The sequence below is a fragment of the Saccostrea cucullata genome, unplaced genomic scaffold (assembly GCF_032062105.1).
Source record: "Saccostrea cucullata isolate Sc308-1 unplaced genomic scaffold, CSIRO_AGI_Scuc_v1 ctg7187, whole genome shotgun sequence".
Classification (NCBI taxonomy): Eukaryota; Metazoa; Mollusca; class Bivalvia; order Ostreida; family Ostreidae; genus Saccostrea; species Saccostrea cuccullata.
In genome coordinates this window covers 1-21155 of record NW_026928303.1, presented here as the reverse complement: position 1 = coordinate 21155, position 21155 = coordinate 1, and the positions used below count along the sequence as shown (strand labels likewise).

At 36.5% G+C, this 21155-nt stretch overlaps 1 protein-coding gene across 1 annotated transcript; it reads left to right on the top strand.

The window, feature by feature from the left end:
- Positions 1 to 4162: 4162 nt before the first annotated feature.
- On the top strand, positions 4163 to 10113 carry LOC134277144 (polycystin-1-like). The gene is made up of 6 exons (XM_062759429.1): positions 4163 to 4248; positions 5715 to 5842; positions 6280 to 6510; positions 6882 to 7001; positions 7791 to 7968; positions 9899 to 10113. The coding sequence occupies exons 2-6, from the start codon at positions 5794 to 5796 to the stop codon at positions 10071 to 10073; spliced, it is 753 nt and encodes a 250-aa protein (XP_062615413.1). The 5' UTR covers positions 4163 to 4248; positions 5715 to 5793; the 3' UTR covers positions 10074 to 10113.
- The last annotated feature ends 11042 nt before the right edge of the window (positions 10114 to 21155 follow it).

Here is a 21155-nt window from a genome sequence, read left to right as displayed (position 1 = left end):
TCATTAAGTACAAGAAAACTCTTCTATAATGCATACATTTTGCCTTCAATAAACTATTGTCTTACAGTCTGGGGTAATACGTCCAAATCTAACATCGAGAGAATCCATAAACTTCAAAAACGTGCTGCTAGAATTATTCTTGATGCAGCACCTGACCATCCATCTAAGCCTTTGTTTGAAAAACTAGGATGGTTAAATGTTTTTGAGTTAGTTACGCTTTATAAATGTATTTTATTGTATAAAACTTTTTGTGGTATTAGCCCAGAATATATCCAGGATCTTTTTATTTTTCACAGTTCCGATTCCTACTCATTGCGTTCAGAATTGAATTATAATCTTCGATTACCAAAGCATCGAACAATCCTATTTACAAACTCTTTTCAATATTCAGGTGTACATTTATGGAATAATCTACCATTACATGTTAAATTATCACCATCTTTGCCTGTCTTTAGAACGAATTTGGAAAAAGTTATAATCAGCCAACGTCTGTAATTTTCATTATTATAGATGTCCTTGTTATTGTTATTACTACGTCTTTAAACTTTGTATATTGACTTATTTATTGTCCTATATCTCCATTAGTTTAATTTGTACATTACATCCGATTATGATTATATGAAGATATAAAATGAGCTTATCATTGTTCATGTACTGTGTATATATGTTTGAATGTACAATTTTATGTATATCGTTTGAATTGTAGAAGGCCCCGGGGAAGAATAGTACTTTGTACTAATCGGGTTACCTTCTTTAAATAAAGCATTATTATTATTATTATTATTAAATTATTCTGATTTTCGTTGACTTCTTCATCGGAACTGTCGGCCAGATCATCAGACTCAAATCCCTCAAACTCTTCGTCACTTTCATCGTCGTTAAATAATTCGTTGAAGAAGTTTTCATGTTGTGGTAAGAACGCCGCCATTTTGGGCCACCCATAAATAAACTTGCAACTCTCTACTTGTTTTAAATAACAACCAATCTGATTTGAGCTACGTCACTAAGCTCGTTTTAACCTCAAATGTATTACCAAATAAGGAAAAGGTTTTTATTAAACTTTATTTCCATTGGATGTCTAAAAATACGATATAAAAATAAGCTAATAAACAATATGTCGTAACCCGGAATATTCCGGGTTCAGCTCACAGCACGTGCATTCGAAACCCGGAATATTCCGGGTTCAGCATTACCAGGGTTAATAAAACATTTTTGATGAGCAAGTGTGCCTTTTCAAAAACTGTGCAATGCCTTGACCTAGGGCTGGGGGTTCAAGTGTGGTAGGGGCACTACTGATTATTGCTGAATAATACTGATAAGTTGAAATGCAGTTGTTCCATTACCCTGCCTATGGGTATTAAGTAACCAAACTAAGCAATTACTAAGTGTATAGTTATGAGCAGATCAGCAATGGTGCCTCTTTCAAAGTTGTGAATGTCATTATGTCTAGTTTAAAACATGAAGCAAATTCAATCATTTGAAAGTTGTTGCATGTTCGATGCTCAGGTGGCCTGTAAGGCCCATGGGCCTCTTGTTTTAAATATTGCAACATATAGTTTCACATCGTTAGGTGAACTGCATTAAATAAGAAACCAGGATGATACATAATTGTTTTTCCTGACGTGTACAGATCCCAGTTGGCTCCTAGCTCATCAGAGATAAAAGTTACATCTTAACTTTTTAATTTTCTCATTAATTAAAAACCTAGATAAAACAAGGATTAAAAATGAAGAGAGCGGACTTCTAAGAAGATGTGTTTACCTGAAGTCATTAAAAGAAGAGCGAGCAGGTCTTGTCAGAAATAACATTTCACCAGGGGGTCTCTTGTAATTAATTAATTAATTAATTGGACTGCAGGCACATAGACATGTAACACAAGGTCACAGAGAAGGTACAGGGGTGTATGAAATAGTGTCAGAAGCTACAGGGTGTGTGTAAAATAGTGTCAGAAGAAGTACAGATCAGAGATGCTGTATTTTATTACATTTCAACTGTTCCCCTATAACAGCCCTATAAATGATGTGTCGAACTGGTCGTCACTTTAATGGGAATCTTTTCTTTCAGTGATGAGTGGCCATATTATAACAGTGTATTCTTGGATGTGACTCATTTTTAGGTCACCTGAGTAAACTCAGGTGACCTATTGCTATCTGTTTTTGTCCGTCGTCGTCCGTCGTCCGTCGTGCGTCGTGTGTCGTGCGTTAACATTTGAACATTTTCAGCTTCTTCTCTGCAACCACTGAACCAATTTCAACCAAATTTGGCACAAAGTATCTATAGGTGAAGGGGAACAAAAATTGTGAATTTCATGATCCCTGCCCCCCTGGGGCCTGAGGGGTGGGGCCAAAACCACTAAAATTAATGCAATCTTTAAAAATCTTCTTCTTTACTCCTGGACATCAAGCAGTCAAACTGTTTGCATGATTGTAATCAGCAATGAGTCCTCTACCAAAATTGTAAAATTCATGGCCCTGGGGTCAGGGGTTCTAGTGCTAGGGCGGGGCTAAATAAGTAGGTAGTGAAAATGCATTATTTCTTTGAAAATCTTCTTCTCTGCTCCTGGGTATTAAAAAAACCAACTAAGTACATAGGTATGATGAGCAAGAGTGCCTCTACCAAAATTGTGAATTTTATGGCCCCAGGGTCAGGGGTTCTGGTGTTCGGGCGGGGCTCTATTGATTATATAGTGAAAATACATGAATTCTTTGAAAATCTTCTCCTCTGCTCCTGGGTATTAAATAAACTAACTAAGTACATAGTTATGATGAGCAAGAGTGCCTCTACCAAAATTGTGAATTTTATGGCCCCAGGGTCAGGGGTTCTTGTTTTAGGGTGGGGCTCTAATGATTATATATTGAAATGCATGAATTCTTTGAACATCCTGGTTAATATGCTAATGAACTAATTACATATTTAAGGCCAGGATTTATTTTATTTTCAGTTTCAAACCCTCCGCTCAAGGTTTTGAATGTTCAGAAAAAAATAAAACAATTTTTTTTCTTTCCGATGTCAAATTTGAGTCGGGATCGAGATTTCACATTTACGAACTCGTACTTCCGGTTTTAAGATGAAACGGCGAGTAAATAAAGCGAGATCTGAAAGATAGCTTGGTTTAGTGTAAAATTCATCGATACGAGTGCCATTCAAAAAGTTTCACCTGTTCAAAGGACAAATAAAATGCTGACGACTTTGTTGCACAATGACATGCTGGTGAGATAATTATGTATTCGTTTCAAAAGTATCTGTCTGTAAATTATTTTCCTCCCCCAGGTTTTAAACTGCCCGTGGTAGCTTTTGCATATTGCCAGCGGGCAGCAACATTGTTTAGGTCTCTGTTATAGCTTACAGTCTAAGCATCATTCTTCAGAAAAGGGTTGCTTATGCATCAGATGTAATGAATAAAACTATGGGAGAAATTCAGTCCATTTGAGGAAGAAATTGTTAAGGCAAGAATATACAAATATATACAGGCATGTAGTATTATTTGTATCAGCCAGAAAAATTATTTTACACTTGATTGAAAAAATGTTCACCCTACACCCGCAATACCCCCTGTCTGTTTTATGATAGGATTTAATTTTAGAACAATGTCTACACATTCACCTAACACATATTAAAAAAATGAAGATATATTGAAAGACTTTTAAAGAATTGATTTTTAAAAAATATATTTTGACCAACATCACAAAATTTATATAACTGGCCCAAACTGGCAGATGATGAAAAGGCAATTAAATGTTTTACTTTCCTATTTGTAAGCATTATGTGTCCATTGGTAAGGAGCCTATTATAATAGCATAAAAAAAGAATGTACAAATGTTAATAATTGATTTATCAAAAAAAATATTGATTTCCTTCTCCTTTGGGACTTTTTTATTCTCATGCTCATAACTAAACCTAAACAAAAAAAATGCTGGCCTTATAATGAAGAAAGGGGCCTCTTTCAAAATAGATACTTTCAGAGACGCTGGGTCAGGGGTACCAGGGGGGTACTTTGACTAAAAATAAATTAATGCTTTGAAATTTGCCCTTTGATAAGCAATGGTGCCTTCTTCAAAATTTGTGAATTTCATGGCTTTTGGATTAAAACACGAACCAAATACAATCGCTGGAAAGTTGTTACATGATACTCAGGTGACCTATAAGGCCCGTGGGCCTCTTGTTTTTTAAGTGATGTAAACAAAACTAAGGCTGTTTATGCTTTCTGTGAAAAAAAGAGAGAATTGTGATTTTTGTGGTATGAGTAAGGTATGTTCTTCAGTTCTGTGAAGGGACATTTCTCACAAAAAGAAACATGGAGGCAGTGGCTCTTTAATAGCTCAGTAAAGTGTCCTTGTTCTTTTCATGGAATTTGACGAGTTTCATAATGAGACATATAAACTGATATAATTTTTATGGGAAGTAAATTGTGAAACATTGTGTGACAGGATAAGAGTAGAGGGAGATATTTTTTTAATGATGCCCATTAATGGTAAGACCCTGTGAGAATGCCTGATAGAGGATAACTTTGATGTACGGTAGTTTGTAGAGTGCTGATATTGCTATTTGATATGTGGCATTAGTACATCATGATTTTTTTCAGTTTAGTGCAATTGACCATATGAAAAATTAAGGATGATTTTTTTTTTCTAGTTATATAGTTTTATCTCATAATAGAAATTAAAAAAAAATATAAAACATGTGAAAGAGGATTCAGAAACTAGTAATAAAAATATTTGGCATATAAAAACGTAAGGAATTTCTCTGATTTCTCACATCTTCCCAATAGAAATATCTTGTATATCGTTTACCTTGGTCATCCTGAAATATAAAACCTATTAATTCAGTTGATAAGTGTTTTGTAATTTCACTGAGGTTCTTTAATTAACAGCCATAAAAATTTTATCAGATTATATAACTATGAATATTGAACAGTGCCGAGTCAATTAAAGTGTAGTAAGCAGTGTGATGAAAATGATCATTAATATTGTAGCGATAATTTTTATCAAACGTAAATGGTGAATATAAAAAAGGCTTTTTTCAAGCCATAAACAGTACACTACATTTTTGATCAAGGAAAAAAAATGAAATTCTGTTCGTTTAGGCCATTTAGAGGCATGAGTGAACAGCTTGTTTGTTGAAATGTGACACGTCCAGAAAAAAAAAGGACAAAAACGGACAGTGGGGTTTGTGAAGTAAATTGTACAGAGGCCACATCAAAAAGTAAGCTGGGGAAAAAAATTCTTCTTGTTTGACAGAATGTGTTGCCAAAGTAAACAAAAAACACCATCTAAAGATGTGGAATTATAAAGATTTCATTTGTCAGTTTTCAGTCAAATAATTGTTGCGATGCTTCACAATTGGTGTAATGTGTGTTACAAGGGGAAAAACCATGAATTTTTGTAAGAAAAATCTTAAATTATTGGAAGAGACCTCAACTTTTCTAGTTAGTATATTAGTTTAAGGACACTTAAATTTTGCGCAATCACTTCAAAAGTCAGTTCTGTACAGGCACCTTAAAGCACTAAACCCTGGGAGTTGGTTGTTATGTTATGTCAAGTGATAAAAACATTTCCTGATTCTAAAGTGCCACTAAATTCTTTATTTCTGTATTTTACTTCAGCTCTTTCTGATGAGCTGTCAAATATATTTTACTACCTTTTTAATGCAGCTATACGAAAGGATTCTACATGTTAATTTAATTGTAAGAAGGGGTTCCTTATATCTATTTTTAGCTGTGAGAAGGGTTCCCACATCGAGTTCCAGTTTGACTTTGGTGATGGCACGACTACAGTGGTACAGGGGAGAGAGGAGATGTTCCTTAATTACGTCAAAGGCAGCACGTCTCACAGATATACACAAGGTAGGTGGACCATTCATACCGTAAATATTGAAATTTTTGCTGTAGATAATTTTTAGCAGATTTGCGAGTTCATTGCATTTGCAAAAATATTTTTCTAAAAAATAATTCAACAATAAGAAAATGTAAGCAAACATTCGCTAAATTTTGAAACGTAAAATTAATCAACAGCATTTTAACCCAGATTCGCAAAATAAAATCGACGTAAAAATTTCCGGATTTACGGTATACTGGTAGACATATAAAATGTAGTACATGTATTACAGATATACACAAGGTAGGTGGACCATTCATATAGACATATAAAACCTAGTATTACAGATACACACAGGGTAAGCTACATAGTCAGACCATTCATATAACCACACATTGATCCAAATCTCAGCATCTTAAATTTGAAACTGGTTTCTGTTTAGAGCAGCTTTGTTTTCATATTTCAGAGGGAGTGTTTAACATTACGGTAACAGCAATAAATCCCCTTGGCAACAGAACAGCAACACTTGACGGGCTGTTCTATGTACAGGCCTCACCGTTTGGATTAAAGCTGGATAAATCCGTTTACTACACAAAACTTGGTGATGTCACTGTTATGCGTGCTACTTTCTCTCATGGTACCAATGTAACATTTGACTGGAAGCTCGGAGACCAGACTGATATACTCAATAACTCAGGTAATGAACAATAACACAGGTAACTAACTGTAACATAGGTAATTAATGATGATTCTGGTAATTAATGGTAACTCAGGTAATTAATGGTAACTCAGGTAATTAATTCTGAAATTACTCGCTTCACTTATTTCTATCTCATATGACTCATAAATAAAAAACAAACCTGCTTGTATTATTTAGAAATTGTGAAAACTGGTTCCATAATGACATGTTTACTTCAGATTAGCAAATTTATTGTATTTTATGCCTGAAAAGAAGTTTTAAATCTGCTTGTAGCTCAGGTAAGCTTTCCAGGCCCCTGACCTGTTTTGTATCTGTTCAGGTTCAGTGTGAGAGCTTCTGACCTGTTTAAGTATCTTTTCTGTGTTCAGGCTCGGTGATGAGACACACGTACCAGACGCGGGGAGTGTTCAGTGTAACGGTTATAGCCAGAAACAGAGTGTCTTCCCAAACAGAACACGCCGTGGTGGTCGTCCAGAGTCTTATACAAGGTCAGTATCCTCCCAAACAGAACACGCTGTGGTGGTCGTCCAGAGTCTTATACAAGGTCAGTATCCTCCCAAACAGAACACGCTGTGGTGGTCGTCCAGAGTCTAATACAAGGTCAGTATCCTCACAGACAGAACACGCCGTGGTGGTCGTCCAGAGTCTAATACAAGGTCAGTATCCTCCCAAACAGAACACGCTGTGGTGGTCGTCCAGAGTCTAATACAAGGTCAGTATCCTCACAGACAGAACACGCTGTGGTGGTCGTCCAGAGTCTTATACAAGGTCAGTATCCTCACAAACAGAACACGCTGTGGTGGTCGTCCAGAGTCTTATACAAGGTCAGTATCCAATAGAAATAAGGTGTCCTCACAGACAGAACAGGCGGTCGTGGTCGTCCAGAGTCTGATACAAGGTTAGTGTCCAGTGTGAACAAGATGACCCCCAACCCAACCTCCCTCTCCTACAGAGTCCAGAGTCTTATACAAGGTCAGTGTTCTATATACAAGAAAGGAGGTCCCCCAAGGTTCCAAAGAACAAATGGTGGTCAAAAGTCAAGAGCCTCTTACAGGGATAGAGGTCAGTAATGTGTCCAAATCCCCCACCCACAGAACAAGTTGTCTTCTACAATGTTTGTGTTCAATAATTTTAAATGAACCATCACCCCCACCCCAACCCCCAACCACCCTTATTGACAGAGATGTCTTGGAAAGGGATAGTGTACAGTTCAATGTATAGAAGGTTTCTCTTGACCTCAAAATTTAATATTTATATTTCTTCCTGTTAATTTTAAGGGGTGAGGTTGATAACGAGCACCAACATCACTGAGACAAACCAGGTGATTGAGCTGAGAGCTGAGACGTTACCAGAACCGGGTCTGGGGACGTACCATCACTGGAACCTGGGGGACAACCAGAAAGGAGTCCAGACAACAGAACCGGAGATAGACTACAGATACAGGAGAAATGGAAGGTAAGTGTAGGGATAGAAAGGAGTCCAGACAACAGAACCGAAAATAGACTACAGATACAGGAGAAACAGAAGGTAAGTGTAGGGATAGAAAGGAGTCCAGACAACAGAACCAGAGATAGACTACGGATACAGGAGAAACAGAAGGTAAGTGTAGGGAAAGAAAGGAGTCCAGACATCACAACCGGAGATAGACTACAGATACAGGAGAAATGGAAGGTAAGTGTAAGGATAGAAAGGAGTCCAGACAACAGAACCAGAGATAGACTACAGATACAGGAGAAACGGAAGGTAAGTGTAGGGAAAGAAAGGAGTCCAGACATCACAACCGGAGATAGACTACAGATACAGGAGAAATGGAAGGTAAGTGTAGGGATAGAAAGGAGTCCAGACAACAGAACCAGAGATAGACTACAGATACAGGAGAAATGGAAGGTAAGTGTAGGGATAGAAAGGAGTCCAGACAACAGAACCAGAGATAGACTACAGATACAGGAGAAATGGAAGGTAAGTGTAGGGATAGAAAGGAGTCCAGACAACAGAACCAGAGATAGACTACAGATACAGGAGAAATGGAAGGTAAGTGTAGGGATAGAAAGGAGTCCAGACAACAGAACCAGAGATAGACTACAGATACAGGAGAAATGGAAGGTAAGTGTAAGGATAGAAAGGAGTCCAGACAACAGAACCAGAGATAGACTACAGATACAGGAGAAATGGAAGGTAAGTGTCAGGATAGAAAGCAACCAATCAGATGATCTCCTCACTGTTATCAACCAGAGATAGATTACAAATATAGGAGAAACGGAAGGTAAGTGTAGGGATAGAAAGGAGTCCAGACAACAGAACTGGAGATAGACTACAGATACAGGAGAAACGGAAGGTAAGTGTAGGGATAGAAAGGAGTCCAGACAACAGAACTGGAGATAGACTACAGATACAGGAGAAATGGAAGGTAAGTGTAGGGATAGAAAGGAGTCCAGACAACAGAACTGGAGATAGACTACAGATACCGGAGAAACGGAAGGTAAGTGTAGGGATAGAAAGGAGTCCAGACAACAGAACTTGAGATAGACTACAGATACAGGAGAAACGGAAGGTAAGTGTAAGGATAGAAAGGAGTTCAGACAACAGAACCGGAGATAGACTACAGATACAGGAGAAATGGAAGGTAATGAAAGGATAGAAAGCAACCAATCCAATTCTTCCCAAAGGGCATAATCAATCAGACTCTCTCCTAAGAAATATTAAACCAATCAGATGCTTTCCTCACAGTGATTAACAAATCAAACTCTTTCCTCACAGTTATCAGCCAATCGGACTCTCTCCTCACAGAATTAACCAATCAGATTCCTAATAGTGATTAACCAATCAGACATTCTTCTCATAGAAATAAACCAAACAGACATTTTCCAAATAGTGATTAACCAATCAGATTCACTCCTTTAAGTCATCAACCAATCAAATTCTCAAATTCTCTCCTCACAGTAGCCCTGTGGGGATCCGGGTTAGAATAGGTCCTCAGTACCTACTTGCTTGTCGTAAAAGGCGACTAAATGGGGCGGTCCTTCGGATGAGGCCGTTTAAACCAAGGCCCCGTGTCACAGCAGGTGTGGCACGATAAAGATCCGAAAGTGCCGAGCATAGGCCTAAATTTGCAGCCCTTCACCGGCAATGGTGACGTCTCCATATCAGTGAAATATTCTGGAGAGGGACGTTAAACAGTATACAATCACTCAATCTCCTCACAGTCATCAACCAATCAGATTCTCTCTTTCCTATTTATACTCTCTGTTTTTTTACAATGTTCAACCATTGAAACTCCTCTCATGTTCAGTAGTTTATCAATCATGCTGTCTTATCTCAATATATCAACAATGGAAATGTTCTCCTAAATACCTAAAAATAATGTTAAACATATTTTAATTTCCAGGTTTATTGCTACAGTAAAAGCTTACAACAACATCAGTCAGTCGGAGTCAGCGCCTGTAGAAAGCACCGTCCTGTCTAAAGTGAAGAACCAAGAGGTACGCTGTCTGAAGGATTCACTGGTCAACACGTCGCTAGAATTCGCCGCGCCCAGTTACTCGGGCTCTAATCTGAGGTAAGTCTGGGATTTTGGGGACGGCACTCCTCCCCTACAGTCCACAGTCATACTAGGGCCACAAGTCAAACATACTTATGTCAAGTATGTATTTTTTTAAATTCATAAGTCAATTGTTATAATATTGTATGCTAAGTAGGGATTTTGGATGAAGTACGAGTTAGTTATATTGGTACACGTACTAGTACAACAGTAAAATAAAGGCAGACTTGCTTATTTCACTAGAGGTTCAGATTCAAAAATATTTTTTGTCTAGAAATTAATTAGCATTGACTTTTGTGATTACTGGTATGTTGTCTGTTGTACAGTGTGGGGAATTACTTTGCACAGGATCCAGTATTTAAACTGTCTGAAATCTAGAGTTTAAAATCAAGTGTAGCGTATGAATTGTCTTTTGTATACATGTAATAATGACGGAAATGGGGGTCTGCTGGAAAAAAAATCAAGTTGATTTTTGTTTTTTTGCAGTTATGAAGAAACAAATGGAAAAACGTTTGCAGTCTATTCAATTAGTCCCCACTAAGCACTTCATTCCACCTGAAACATCAACACCAGGGCCATCATAAAACAAGTTCTCCAGTCAGTGCAGTGAGAGCTAGACCAAGTGATACATATAACAGAGCCTTGGTCTGAGATATCTGACATAGCAGCAGAAGACACTTAGAAAATGTAATGCTCACATATATTTGGGATTTAAAAAAACTATTAATAGATGAAGCATTATATGTTTTTATAAACTGATTTGCTATTTAATTCAGGGATGATGGTAGAGCATCTAGGGTTGAAGACTGAGCTGCATGGTGCAGCTCAGTATCTATATTCAAACTTTTTGAGTAAGTAATATGAATGCATGCATGTAATTAACAATATATGTCCAGATCTAGCAATCCAGGTACATAAAAAGAGAGCAATTTAGTTTCCTTGATAATTGTTGGGTACCCCTTTTTAAAGAAATCCTTTTTTTAATCTTACATTTAATTCATCAGAAATAACTAATGATGACGGGAGTAAGAATGAGGATGAGGAATATGAGCAAAGCTTTCATGTATCCCTTGGGTAAATAGTTTTCTTGACATTGGTGTTTATGTGATTTTAAATATTCAGACCACAAAAATAATGGTATAAATATGTATCGATGCTATTATTTTTATGTGCCCGGGTCGTTTATTGTCTTTGTCCTGTCTGTCTGTTTGTTGGTTAATTTTAAATGCCATAGCTTTTGAACCATGAGAGATAGAGACTTCATATTTTGTATGCATAATCAACTGATTAAGTTCTTTCAATTGATACCAAGGTCATGTGACCTTGTGACTCTACTTTGACCATTATGCTAAAAAATAGCCTTTACGAACTTTGTTGTTGATGGGTGCATAGTGGTTCACAAACACATCTTGTTTTATTATGATTTTTATAATTTTTTATGTGAATAGTCTTTAGTCCACATGAGCCTGAAGGCTCAAGTGAGCTTTTCTGATCGCATTCTTGTCTGTTGTCCGTCCGTCTGTCCGTCTGTAAACTTTTCACATTTTCGACATCTTCTCAAGAACCACTGGGCCAATTTTGACCAAACTTGGTACAAAGCATCCTTAGGTGAAGGGGAATTTAAATTGTTAAAATGAATGGCAAAGTTTCCTTGGGAGATAATCAAGAAAAGACACAAAATAGGATATCATAATTCAAATCTCTCTAGGACCACTGGGCAGGAAGAAAGCTGAAAGTTATATATTGAAAACATCCTAACGTGTAGTCTAATTATAAATGGTTCGAATAGTTTGACCCCCGGGGGAGGGGGGAGGGGACACAATGGGAGTCAAAGTTTTACATTCAAATATATAGGAAAAATCTTTGAAAACCTTCTATTAAGAACCACTGGGCCAGAAAAGCTAAAATTTCAAAAACTTGAGAAAAACTTAATTATGTGTTAAGCCATGGAAACAGGTACATGGGGATCATGAAGGATCATAAGTTTCAGATTTCAAAATGTCTAAATTATGATCAGTGGGGTAGGGTGGGGATGCTTTATGTATTACAAGGGGGGAAATCTGGTACAGAACAAGATGGTCAAAGTTTCTCAGGTGAGCAATGTGGCCCATGGGTCTCTTGTTTAGTTCACCTGAGTGAGAAGCTCAAGTGAGCTTTTCTGATGATTTTTTTTCAACTAAGTTAGTCTTCTGTAAACTTTTCACATTTTCGACTTCTTCTCAAGAACTACTGGGCCAATTTTAACCAAACTTAGTAGGAAGACGACCTTGGATAAAGCTTAAGGGAAGTTTAAATTGTAAGAATGAAGGACCAAGTCCTTCACAAGGGGAGATAATCAAGAAAAGATAAAATTATTCTACCAAGACTACTGGTCCAGAATAGCTGAAACTTTTGTGGAAGCATCCTGGATGGTGTAGATTCTAAATTGTTCAAATGACCCGACAGAGAGTTGGGAGGGGCCACAATAGGGAAGTTTTTCATAGAAATATGGTATGTGACCGATGCATGGTAAATTAACCCTACACAAAAAAACTTTAAATTTCTTTGTAGCAGGAACTCTTGGCCAGAAACGCTGAAAATTTTGTGGAAGCATCGTGTAGTGTAAATTTTAAATTGTCCAATTCTGACCCATGTGGTAGGGTGGGATCACAATATTTATTACAAGGGGGAAATTTGGTAAAGAACAGAATGGTCAAAGCTTCTCAGTAAGCAATGGTGCAGTTGGGCCTGTGTATTGATATGCTTCACCAAACTAATCATAATATTTTATATGAGAATGATTCAATGGAAAAAAGAAAAGAATCAATACAACAAAAGAGTATAAAACTAAGTTGCTGTGTGGTATACAACTTTAAGAAATCCAATGATGAGATGGATTCCCTTTTTCTTGTAGAAAGCATTTGCTGGCTGACTCTCAAAAATTAATTCCAATGTAAAGTGAAAGGATAACTGAAGAAGTATGGAATGTCACAACACACATGCATATATTTTACTTGACATGGGTAGATTTTTTTTACATAATACATGTACCGGTATTTAATTACATCTAGTAATTAAAATGCAGGAATTTCTCTAAAGAAATATGAATATATCAAAAACTTTTTTTAATAACTAAAAAAATATAAGATAAATGTGTCTTTTTTTTCTTTGCATAAAAAGGCTCAGGCAAAAAGAAATCAAAAAAAAACCTACTTTGGCATAAATTTTACTGCTGAAGTAGTGAACCATTTTGGTATTTGCTTAGAGTCTTCTGCAAAACCTATCTGAGACGGAATTCATTGTAGATCAATCCAATAAAAAACAAACAACAAAACCACTAATTATTCACTACATTGGAATGGCAAGAACATCTGTTTTTACTTCTGCTATGCTTAATTTCTTACAGAGCATGTCATCAGTGATTCAGCACGTAGTAAATGAACATGAATGGATTCTTCCATACAGAGTAGGTGCACAGAACTATTGTCTGCACGGACCTCTGACAGAGGAGCGAGAGGGAGGTTGGTTAGAGGTAGGGTAGTCAGCTTCATGTTGCTCTGAGGGACACTAATTGTTCGAGACAAGAGACTGTTAAAGAAAATTTACATATATATACTTGATTTGCAGGTGCATGAAACTCTTCCTGTCTATTTTTTTTACCAACCTGTGAATAAAAAATTCAAGACAAATTAACTTTTATTTCGGACATAATTATCACTACTTCAACTTTCTACTCTTTTTTACCAAAAATACAGCTGCACATTAGAAAATTTCAAAATTTGATTTAAAATACTCCTCAAAATGACATTATATAAACCTAGGTGTGCCAAGGCAGATACTTAAAATACAGTGAGTTGGGGCACAACTAAGATGTAGTGTAAGAAATTTTAAAGGAGTAGCTATAGAAGGTCTTGGTCTTTCAAATATGATAAAATTAGGGTAGATGCTACTAAATTTTCTATCCATTTAACTTTACACATTTTAGACTTACTATAAATATATTTCCTATTGACAGCAATACTAATATATCCCTTCAGACACCAACAATGTACAGCAGAAGTGTGGGAGATGGTCTATAGTGGCCGATGGTTTGTATGAGTTTAGTTTCAGAGAAAATGCCTACTCTGGACCCTGATGAGGAGACCTGTTTTTGAGACGGACAGACTGGGTAGAGTGGGACTGAACAGGCCAGTGCCTACTCAAGAGCCTTCAATAAGAACCTGAAAAACAACAACTGATCAAGTGAATAAAACCATAGCTGGTTCTCAGTGCTAGAGATCCAAGAAGAATATCCTGCTGTGCTATCCTACAGTACCACCACCTACAGCTGAACTAACTTACTGAAAAAAGTAGAGATTTGTGATCTCAAATCATGTCATGAAATGAAAAAGTAAAAGTTGTTATGTATTAATGATTTAATGGTTTTAGTTGACATGATCGGTACTGCAGCACCCCCTTCTAAGAAACCAACATATTGTCCTGATGGCTGGGATATTAATCCCGAATTTCCCACAAGCAACAACTAAATCTACTTCAACTACCCCTGCTCCGAGTATCCCATCTATCCACATTATATATTAGCAATAGGCTGTGTGTCTGCATGTTGAAATTCTTTATCCAGAGGCTCAGCTAGCACATCATTGTGCATACACATCGACTCCTCCAGCACATCATCTAACTACAAGTGTGGTGCTGGTTTTGTCTTCAAGTTCTTCAACAGGATTTAACGCTACAAATCCGAGTGCAAACACATGCAACTATACAGCACAAAATTTTATGGCACTTTTGGTGATAAATCTCTCCACTTTCCAGCATTGGTCAATCAACTACCTTTCAATCCCTAATTCTAGATACATTCTGTAGCCAATATGTATATATTCTCCACCTCCCAACCATATTTAGTTGTCTCTACATGCAATAAACTCGCTTAAAGTGAATTTACAGCAATCTAACAAATAATTTTATCAGGCAGGTTCTCGCTTGTAGAGACAACTATTAGGGATTGGAAATGGAATTAAAATCTCCAGACTAGTTTGATAATGTTCTTAAGAATTAGGAGTATAAGGTAGTTTATTGACCAATGCATGGAGAAATTATCCCAAAAGTGCGCGAATTATTACGCATCAATTGCACATTTTTTGCATTACGGGATTTGTAGCGTTATGGTCAAAGACAAATACATAAAACCACAACGCTACTAAAAAATTTACAGCAAGAGCTCATCAAGAACAACTGTCTGAAAATCCTAAAAAGAAAAGAAAATGTCATTGGGTTTGTAGCTAAGGCAAAATTTTAGACCATCATTAAAAATATTTTGTTTGAAGTACTCCGACCCACATTTTTTAGGGCGGGTAGGTAGGTTAGGAAGTTTTTTTTTTTTTTTCCTTTTTTAAAGAATTCGGCAAATAATACCGTCATATAAATCACAATTCTGAAATTTATTGATGTACATTCTGGATAGCTAATATTGATTTACTTAGTATGATTATTTGCTAAAAAAATTCAATTTAAAGCATCCTAAGAGAAGTACTATGGAAACTTTAAAAAAATTTCAAACTAAAAATTAAAAAATTGCGTTGGAGCGACTTTGACAAGTAGACTCGAGTACATCAAACGAACAATTTTTTATTGTTGGCTTTATGAATTCTACAGGGTTTTACAGCTTAATGCCATTTATAAGAAAATGGTCTTTTACATGTACTATGGAGTAACAACTCTGTCACAAATTTTCTTTCTTGCAACCAAAAACATTTTTCTAAGGACATTTCCTCGATGCGGGTACTGTGAGGTGCGGAAGTGCGCCGGCTTAGGATGCTGCTTGGGGGTGTGGAGATATTATGGATTTTCACCTTGATCTGTGTGAATGATTTTTGCAAGATGAAAGATGAGTGTCGACCACACTTAATTGAGAGCAGCTCTGAGGGGCTGTAGACACTTAAGTGGTGCATTGCAGTTTCTGAAATATATCAGTTTATAAAACTTTTGCCAAAAGTAATACATACATCTCATTAGATTTGGTATTGCACATGTTCTTTCTACCTCCACACGAGCTTGTCTTTCCTGTCATGCCTGGACAGCTAATTCCAGACGATTTGGTCCTTGGCCGCCTCTCCCATCCTCTATAAGCACATCACGAGCCTAATCCGCAGCTTGCAGGGGTTGGGTTGTGAAAATGAAATCCCAGGGCATTTAAGAAAGCATTTAACTGTGCGAGGTAATAACAACTAAATTGAGGGAGTATAGAAACTTTGAAATAAATAATATGTCCTCAAAAATGTTTTTTAATAAAGTGATAATAGGCCTAATAATTACATTCAAAACCCGTTATACTGTACACAGCCTATCCCTGCTTCTGTAGTTTGGTACGTTATCCTCACTGACATGAACCGATTACCCAGTAAAATAATAGCTCCTAAGATGTATGTGAATTATCCAAAAAAAAAACAGCACAAAGGTAATTTAAAATTTGGTTGAATTTATATGTAGGTTTCTGTTGAAGGTTAATTTAGACTATTTGAACTTACTAGTCGTTTTAACTGTGAAACAATAATCCCCTAAGGGCTTCAAGTAGTTAAGAACACTTTCAGCCACAGTTCTGGAAGTTTATGGGCGCGTTGCAAGCGTTGGCTTCTGGAAAAAATATATATTGACAAACCGGAGAGCTTCTGTGCTGATGATATGGAGAGTTGCATTGTGCACGAAAATTTGCCTTCGCTGTGGATTAATTGTGCAAGTTGTTACCTCGATGGCGAAAGATGTTGTGAATTCTCTTACATGTCGTGTGAAATTACTCCGTAGTTTGACGAATGCACGAAATGCGTTGGAGATGGGGCTAGAATTATATTGTAAACCAAAATGGAGATAACCGAAATTTCGATGATCTCTCAATTTAGGAGCTAGGAGGGCTATACCCAACAATTAAAAGGAATGTTTTATTGGAGACAGTGAAAGAATATGTTCAGGAACAAATTTGTTAAGTCAAATATTTTAAATAAACAATTTAAAAATCACTGAGAAATAAATCGAAAAATAGCACAATTTTTGTCGCCAATGAATGCTGTAAGTTTCTCAATGGGTGGAACTCTAGTTATGAAAACGATTACGTTATGTGGTTTTGTGTCATCTATGTATTATTAGCTTATTACACTTTTTTATACTTTAATTAGTTCATGACATGGTATTATAATAACTGTTTCAAATAAATGAAGGTGCAATTATTTCACATAGACTCCATCTTCGTACCGTTCATTATGTGGGATATTCACAATCATGGGGAAAATATTTCACTTGCAAATACAAGCATCAATTTTCATCGCGGTTTATAGAGCGTGAGCTTGCCCAACGCGAGTTATGGCAACATGTTGCGGATTGTTTTGGAGTGACTTGCTATGATGTAATTTGGGATGGTTGAGGATGTAAAACAGTCAAATATTTGTGTCGAGTGCATTGGGATTGTTCATATTTTAAAAGTAACGTAGGAGATTGGATTGATACGATTTGATCGTAAGTCATTGTGACGTAGACAAACCAGGTATGCAATTTGTGATTAATTTTCTATCCAATCAAATGATTAATTCCATACAAAAATAAAATATTTTTGAAATATACATCGTTTTTTTCCTGATATGTCTCCCTTTATTGAGTAATGTATGTTTTCTGTTTCTCAAAAATACTGAAAAAGAAAATCATATGATATAATTTCAACTCCATTTGAATGTACGTACGCTGCGCATACGCTTCAATGCAAACGAAGCTGTTTGATGAACATAATTTGATGGATCTGGAACCGTGTATGCGTTCCGTAAGAGTGATGCAAGGTTAGGGTAATCGAAGCGCTGGAGGCGGTTGAAGTTATATTACACCCACATTTTAGTAGTTCTTGGCATGATGCAGCAATTGCTGGCAAGAATGTACAGTGTGGGGCACCAAAATCTGCGGGGTTTTTTTTTACTCAACCCAACTGGAAGGTGAAGGTAAGACTTAGCCACTTGATTGACCCCATAAATGACCAACATGCAATCCAGTTCTCCATATATGCTCCACAAGTACAAGAGGAGGTCTTAGGGGAGGGGATCAAGCAAGCGCCATTAACGGTATTCGCATAAGTAATGCTCATGAATAAACAAAACAAATTCTTCCGGGATCATTGATTAGAGGTTTGACAAATTGTCACAAGGGGTGCTCTAGAATTGGAATATTTCTGTGGCGTTCTCAAACATATTCATGACACCTGCCATGCTGTCTTTTTACCTTTCAAATAAAGCCGACACTGTATCACAACCCGTGAATGCATGAAAGAATGGTTATCTCCTTTGATATGGTTAGAAAATGACAACAGCATAAAATGGTATTCATACAAATCCTTGCCTTGCGGAATGCTCGTCATCCACAACTTTAATCCACATCTTAATTCATCAAAACAAGTTGTTGTGATGACGACAACGTTTGTATTCGGACTAACCATGCAGATTGATCTGCACTGTTATGTTCCCGCGTGTCAACATACAGGTGTCATGTAACTCTTTAAATGGTTAGAAAGTGGTATGAACTCTGGTATGTCTATTGCTTTGCTTATACGACAAGGATTTATTCCTTTACTATGATGATACATGCCTGTGTGGTAGGCGGATGTGGTGTGCTTGATTCCAAAAGTTCAGTTTTGTTCACACTGAAGGAAAGTGTTCCATCGACTTGAATTGCGTACATACTACCAGTTACTTCATAAGATTCCATGCAGCATTTCTTTTTCGTTTCTGTCTTAAAAAATTTATCGTCTTTCTACCTGTAGATTACCTTTTAGGAGGAATTTAAGTGCAGAAGGGGTGATGCCGTCCGGTGTAAATTTTCGTGTGGCTAATGACGCACTGTCATTTCTGAAGCTGTTCCGAATGACGTGACTTTGGTTGATATCCCAGACAGTACATTATTTGGCAACTATTGACCTGTTTTCCATAATAGGCATCAATTGAGATTTAAAACATTATTCAGAACCATTATCTAAAGAGAGAGAGAGAGGGGGGGGGGGGTCTTGGTTTTCATGTTCAAAAAATTCTTGTACATCGCATTGCCTACTTTGTTAGAAAATGAATCTAACATAGAAAAACAGCTTTCAGTGCCGTGTCAAATTTGCCAACTTTTGGACTGAAAAATGAGATTTTTTTCCTTTTTTTTTTTTTTCAATCCAATTGGCGAAATTTATTCCTTTGAACAAGTTCATAAAACCTTAATTATCACCTTCATACTATTTAAAAGGAATTTCCTAATGCTTCTCCAGTGTATCCCTTTTTAAATATTTCACCTGCAGTTTTCAGTTTCAACAACTGTAAAAATCCAAAAACTATTATCAAATGGATTCCATTTATTAAAAGCGACAAGCACGACCATTACTTATATGAAAAGACTGAGCAGCTGGAGTCTGCTTGGTTGTGTTTGCCTCTTCTCGTGAACATTTCAACATATTCTTGTGAACTCTTTAGTAAGTATGCTGATTTCTGGACTAGCTACCACCTTTAATACAGTTGGATCTTCTGTAACATGTAACCATCACCTTTTACAATAGCATTGTTCTTCTCACGGGCTTGACCAATGGCAATGTTTGAAAATATTATTTTTTCTAAGTAAAAATTCCTTTTTCATTAATCAAATTCTAAGCATATGTCCGGGTGCTTTGTTGCACCCAAAGGTGAAATGGTAACAATCGAGCATATTTGATGTGAAATGATTGGGCAATAGCCGTTGAAAGGACAGCGCACAGCATGCCTGCAATAAAACATCCTATACTTCAATTGTTTAACTTTATTGTGCGAAATTTCTTATCGGGAACTTCGTCATTATCTTAGTTTTATGTAGTGTAAAATAATGCTGAAATGCCAATTCAAACTTTACAAACAGTCTTAGCAGCTATTGCTTTAGATATTTTTTGGGGTTACTATCAGATTAAAAAATGAAAGTCTGATATACGGAAGCTTGGAATGGACATGTTTTATGTCTCTTTGAGAATTTTTTATTTATATTCTGACCCCAACATTTGCCTATGGGTGGTTGGCCATATCTTTTGAACAGTAGATACCAGGACATTTATACTTCACATATGTATTCTTTGTGGAAAGACCTTTCATTGGATACTAACAACCTTGACCTTTTGATATTGACCTTCGAGATTTCTATACTTTATATGAAAAAACTTGAACCTTTTTCCATAACTTTTGAATGGTAAGGGATAGGGCTTTCATACTTCACATAAGTAATACTTGTGAAAAGACCTTTCTTAAGAAACAACTTTGACCCTTTGACCTTGGAGTTTGACCTACTTTTAAACAACAAACATTGACCATAACTTTCAAAGGTTTAGGGCTAGTGCTTTCATACTTTATATATTTATTTCTAATGACAAGACCTTTCATTTGCTAGCAAGACCTTTGACCTTGGAGTTTGGTCTTCTTTTAAAAATTTTTATCCTCGTCATAACTTTTGAAGGTTTAGAGCTTCATACTTAACATATCCATTTTTGTGGCAAGCTTTCATTAAATACCAATTACCTTGATCTTTTGACTTTGACCTTGGATATTTCCGTACTTATGGAAAAACTTAACCTTGGCCTACTTTCATATTTTACAATTGTATTTCCAGTGAGAGTACCCAACTTTTGGTACCAATATATTAAATTTGCATTTAAGAAAGTTTAATTTGCTAAATTACGATGCATACGTGGGCATCAGTGTTTCACAACACACCTTGTTCATTCATGTTATCGTATGCGTGGTTAATATTTAATTATGTAATTTACTGAATTTCTATTTTTTATCAAAAGGACAAACCACTCTAATTGCACTAAACTATATTAGTTTAAATTTTTTAGTGACTCATGCTAAGAGCTTCATGAAATGTGAGAAAGCCAAAAGTACTTAGTATCCCTAACTCTTTACTTCGGGACTAATTGGAGCTGAGATATTCTTCAAAATCGCCTGTCAGTTTTGAATACTTTTAATATTCCACAGAGCCAAAACGAATTTGAAGTACTCTATATATATTGGGTTTGGAAACTTCGTAAAAATCCTTACAAACAAAGATACATCGCGGGTTCCAGTAAATGTTCAGCCAAGCCTCTTTTGTTCTCCTCAATAAG

Bases quoted from the DNA above. Each gene is read 5' to 3' on its own strand.
- LOC134277144 (XM_062759429.1), top strand. From the start codon at position 5,794: ATGTTCCTTAATTACGTCAAAGGCAGCACGTCTCACAGATATACACAA. The intron at 6,511-6,881 runs GTAATGAACAAT...TTCTGTGTTCAG, and splicing joins TGATATACTCAATAACTCAG to GCTCGGTGATGAGACACACG. The intron at 7,002-7,790 runs GTCAGTATCCTC...GTTAATTTTAAG, and splicing joins CGTCCAGAGTCTTATACAAG to GGGTGAGGTTGATAACGAGC.